Source organism: Alosa alosa, chromosome 10 (genome assembly GCF_017589495.1).
Source record: "Alosa alosa isolate M-15738 ecotype Scorff River chromosome 10, AALO_Geno_1.1, whole genome shotgun sequence".
In the NCBI taxonomy this organism is placed as follows: domain Eukaryota; kingdom Metazoa; phylum Chordata; class Actinopteri; order Clupeiformes; family Clupeidae; genus Alosa; species Alosa alosa.
This window is the reverse complement of record NC_063198.1, coordinates 28,148,647-28,153,842: the sequence shown is the minus strand read 5'-3', so window position 1 is coordinate 28,153,842 and position 5,196 is coordinate 28,148,647. Positions and strand designations below refer to the sequence as shown.

At 44.5% G+C, this 5,196-nt stretch overlaps 1 protein-coding gene across 1 annotated transcript in view; it reads right to left on the bottom strand.

The window, feature by feature from the left end:
- Positions 1 to 514: 514 nt before the first annotated feature.
- The window catches only part of ralgapb (Ral GTPase activating protein non-catalytic subunit beta), a gene marked incomplete in the record, with an annotated part of 41,203 nt that continues 36,521 nt past the window's right edge, over positions 515 to 5,196 (bottom strand). The window contains 2 exon segments of the mRNA XM_048255513.1: positions 515 to 694; positions 1,176 to 1,446. Of these exon segments, the coding sequence (XP_048111470.1) occupies positions 1,339 to 1,446 (108 nt within the window).

Sequence of the window (5,196 nt, the reverse complement as noted above, 5' to 3'; positions counted from 1 at the left end):
TCCCAAACATCAACATAGGAAACGCAACCATAAGGCCCATTCACACCAATAACGATAACGATAGCTATACATAAATATCGTTCTCGTTAATATGAATGACGACGTTCACACATAAACTATAACGATAACGACATGAAGAACGATATCGTTGGGGATCACTTTCAGAGCGATTTTCAGAACGATAAAAAGCTAATAGCCAATCAGAACCCATTGAATTTTAACCGTCACATTCATTAACACAAGGAGAGACTTTGTTTATCGTTGTTCAGTGTGAACGCTTTTATCGTTATGGTAATAGTATAGTGGTAATCGTTATCGTTCTTGGTGTGAATGAGCCTATCACTATAAACCTAATTAAATGAGTAGCCAGCCAAGCCCTACAGCATACACAGACATGGAAGGTTATGGTAGCTTACAGATGGCAATACTATAGTAAGTGAACATGCTAGTGCTGAGAATATTAGAAAAAATGGTAGTAAATTATGCATAAAGAATGGATATCCCCACAGCACACATTCACAGAGAACCAGAAAAACATAAGCTCGGATGGCGGATTGGTTTTCATCTCTCAGGGATGCGTTTCCATGGCAACAACCCACTGAACAATGAGCCTGTTCTGTTTTCTGTCCCTGAAGCCCGGAGTGGCGAGACAAGGCTACTGTTTTCTCAAAGATGACGAGGGGGAAAAAGGAACCTGCCAAAAAAAATAAAAAAAAAAAAAAAAATAAAAACGATCCACCTTCACTTTCATGAGTATATGATGCAGAGTTAAAGACAGTATGTAGCCTATATAGGCTATGTAAATAAAACACTGTCAAAATGTTTTTGATAATTTCCCCCTTTTACTAGTGTCTGCTGCTGTTGCATTTACCACTTTGTTTATTAACACAACACATTTAAATAGTATCTCAAACAGTTATAAAACATCGTAGGTCATTCTAGTCACATGCTTATTTCTAACCTACTTATTACAGCATCGTGTTTTTATACTTATATCTCAGGAGTTGTTTTACACAAAGCATAAGCCTACACTTTCCAAAGCATAAGCAGATTTGTCACACCTAATGGAAATGCACTTGGCCCTGGGGTTAGTGATGGTCTTTTAGCTTTGATGATGTGATATTGATCTGCTAGTGAGCCACACGGCAAACACCTGTTCCTGCCCTCCAACTCACCCCCTCCACACGTTCTCATGGTAAGCCACTAATGTAGCCTACATCAGCACTGAGTCGAAACACCAGCATCGCTGTTCACAACCCACAATGCCAATATATTTTCCCACCGATGAAAACAGGTTAGGCATCGGTAACCATGGAGACGTGGCCTGCTCTCTCTCCATCACTTGAGCATCAGGTATGTGCTGCTCGGCAGCTGTAGCCTTGAAGTGCAGCGCATAGCGCAGCATAGCAACAACTTCAGCACGTCCCCGCTCTCACTTGCATAGGGCTGTAAAGGAAATTAAGGACATAACCCACATGACATCTAGGCACCTATAATGGCAGAACGTGAAGTGGATTGTTAAAGTGCACATTCATTGAGAAGCTATGAGGACAGCAGACTACTAACTAGGAATGACAAGGATTAGATGCGTGACAGGAAAGCGGAGCTGGATGTGATCTTCTGGTCACAAACATTCCAACATCTTCCTCTTTTAATAATAGCCCTATAGCTCTTTATTCATGTTGCATATCACCCAATTCTGTCATGTTACATGTCATGATAAAGCTGACATAGTGCATGTGTTTGTGTGCTGTTATTCTTAAGCCCATGTCAAGATGGTAATCTTCTGTGGTATTCGGCATTGTAATTATGACATAAGACACAATAATATGTAAGTAAAGCTATTGGACTAAACAGAGAAGAAAATGGTTAATTTGGTCACAACCATCCAGCAACGGCTTGCTCTCCTTGCTTTCCTATTTCTCCAACCAGAGATATCTAGCTGTGTTTCCCTTCATATACCCTCACTTCAACTAGAAAGGGGATTACTCTGCCGGCCTCTTTGAATTTCAGACTCCTCAGAAAACCCTTATCTGGATTGTGTGTGTGTGTGTGTGTGTGTGTGTGTGTGCATGTATTTTAAAAGAGTCAGACAAAGAAAGAGAGCAGAGGAGTGACGAGAGGAGAAAGGGTGGTGGCTGCACTGAAGGTGGTGGTGATGAGGGAGGACGGCAGAAACACAAACAGATGGGTGGTGAGATGGACTGAGACAAAACAAGGCAAAGATAATTACACACCACCAGAAAGACAGATGAAGACAGAGAGAGAGAGAGAGAGTGAGTGAGAGAGAGAGAAAGAGGGAGGGAGAGAGGGGTGATTCGCAGAAAGCCAAGTCACCGTGTAAGGCGCAACGCAGGGATTGCCATGGCGATCAAAGCACCTTGGCTCAAGCCAGGGATCAGCAGCAGCAGCGGGGCCTCCAAAGCCTTCAGGGCAAGGATTCTGCTGCCGCACCGCCCGCGTGCCCGCGCTCCGGCCTGCCTGTCTGCCTGGACCTTGAGGAGAGTTGACATTGATACAGGGCCCTCACGCAGCTGTAGAGGTCAGCCAGAGCACTACGGGACATCTCCATGGCTCACGCAGGGGCCAATGTGTGTGTGTGTGTGTGTGTTTTGAGGGGGAGGTGGGGGTGGGGTCATTGGTGCACTATCAGCAAGAGTTCACAAGGGGAAAAGTGCACATAAATTACGATAAAGTACTTCCCTGGTGGTAAAGGATGACTCAGCAATCTCCACATTGTCCCAAAGGGCCACAGCCTCTGTGTGTGTGTTTGTGTGTGTGTGTGTGTCAGCAGGTTCAGGAACTGTGGGGTGGGGGTGAGGATTGATCTACAGTCTGGCCTTACACAGGCTTGTGCTGCCTTCCTATTCCCGCTCCCCCCTCTCCATCTCCCCTTAATGAGGTGTTTGCTCAGGGAATTATTCTTCCCATCAGCTGTGCGTGGCCCCTCATAACACGCTCCGGCTCCCCAGGGGGCCCAAAGAACAAATGGGAACTGGCAGCGAGTGTGGCGCATGATGGGGGGGGAAAAAAAAAACACAAAACGCTAGATCACTCCACTGATCTGCCAACGGCATCTTTAATTGGTTTTTGCCCCCCTTCTCGATTGGCCGTATGCCACCTTTAGTAAGATGCATGATGTCATCAGGGCGGTAAAACAGATGAGCATGGCTTAGAGACCAACAGTGTGAGGAGTTGAGACCATTTCTGTGGAGGAGTGTTGTCATTGGGGACGAACATGCTAATTGAAGAGCACATGATCCACACTCTGAAGTGGAGGGATCCTGTGGGGTATTAAACACTAAGACAAGAGGCAGCACCATCACTTCACACTGGAGTCTCATCAGAGTCAGAAGAAGCTGCAGATATGAAATAAATCTGTTGGACAGCAATCTAAGCGTCACAGAAATTGCCTCACTTATACAAGATAACCCAGGACAGGGTACAGCCTGGAATACACAGCCTCTGTAACACAAAGCCATGCCTAATGCATTGGCAAAGGCTACGCATCAGACAAATGCATTGTTAACACAGGGAGGAGAACAGGTGGAGGTGGAGAGAATAACAAGCATACTTTGCGACCGTTTCAAACACTCGCTTGGAACCCACTTACGGTCAAACTCTGCAGCTGCTCTTCACAGAGAGGAAGGCACCCTCCAGCTCCACATGACGCGAGGGAGAGCCAAGAGGCCACTTAACAACCCACAACACAGTAATGCACATAATGCATACAATGCCCCCAACCCTCCCCACACCCCACCTCCTGTACCAGGTGCAGAAAGCACCGTGGATCTCGGCTAGAAATGACTCAATATTTGTGCGCTTTCATGCAGGTCCAAAACGTCATGGCTCACTTCATCAACACGCTGTGCGGGGGTGACCGTTTAATTGACAATCCTGAATTATTCGTTTTTCTATTTTAAGGAGCCAGTCTCCATTACGAGATTAAATTGAATCATTTTCTACGACGACGACATCTGCCTCATTTTCCAGTTCGCCGACAGCGGTGATAGAAATGACTAATTTCGCACAAAAGTGGCCCTTTCTGCAGTTCCACATTTTTTCCCCTTGCTGTGTGAAAAATACTTCACACAGGCAACCTTAGGGGTTTAATGTCAGCGTTGTCCTACGAAATGTCCGACAGGAATACTGAGCCTCTAAATGATTCACTTTGTACATCCCTAATTGCGTCCGTCGTGGATCTTAACAGTGGTTAAATAGTGGTCACTTCTGGCGACAACAGGGATGATACTTAAGACATGCTGAGACAAGCTGCTACTATGCCAGAGTAGGCTTTGTGGACCAATGCATTGGCAGCCTAGTGCCTCTCTGCCTCCAGTCTGTGTACAGATGCTCTACTGCCCCCATGTGGCGAGACTGGAGGGTTAGTGTCTGTAGATGGCCCCAAGGGCTGGAAGAATCCCAGCTAAAAGTATGCATTGATGTTGGCCATTGCATAAAAAGGGTCAAATCCTCTTCCCAAAAGAGGAAACGAAACATTAAACCTCTTATCACAAATCAGCTCAACGGCCTAGAAAGTTGCAGAACAATGCTGCCACTGTTATCTACACAAAGCAGACAGTGACAAACAACTTGGGTCAGAGCAGAGGACCTGAAGGAAAGCCCTCTTCATCTCACCAGCAGAGCAACACCGTCTACTGGGAACGAGAACACAATAAAGAAATACCAACTAACACTTTTAAACCGATTTTTCCGGAAAGAGTCATCAAGGACTGTTGGTGTTTAAGAAGTTAATTAAAATCTTTATTCATTACATGTGTTACATTCAATATTCAATGTGTTTCTTTTGGACACATATATAATAGGCATAAATCCAAACAAGCGTTGTTGTGCCTTTCCTAGAGAGCAGAGATCAGATGAGTGAAATCAACTTTCACACTTTCATATGTACATATCATCCAACTTTATACAAGATGATGCTTTCAATATTTACAGAAAACAGCAGAGAGAAAAATCATCTCAAACAAATGACAAAAGAATGTGTGTATAACATTATTCAAATTAAAGCAGGTGGCTTAATAATAATAAATTGTATTTAAAACAGCCATACACATCCCCAAAACAGATATGTCAGAGGTTTTACTTTCTCAAAACATAATTCTTCTTTCGGTCTAAAGTCAGATGACCAGCTCATAGGGGTCCTCCTGGCATTTCAACATTTCAGCTCTTCTCTCT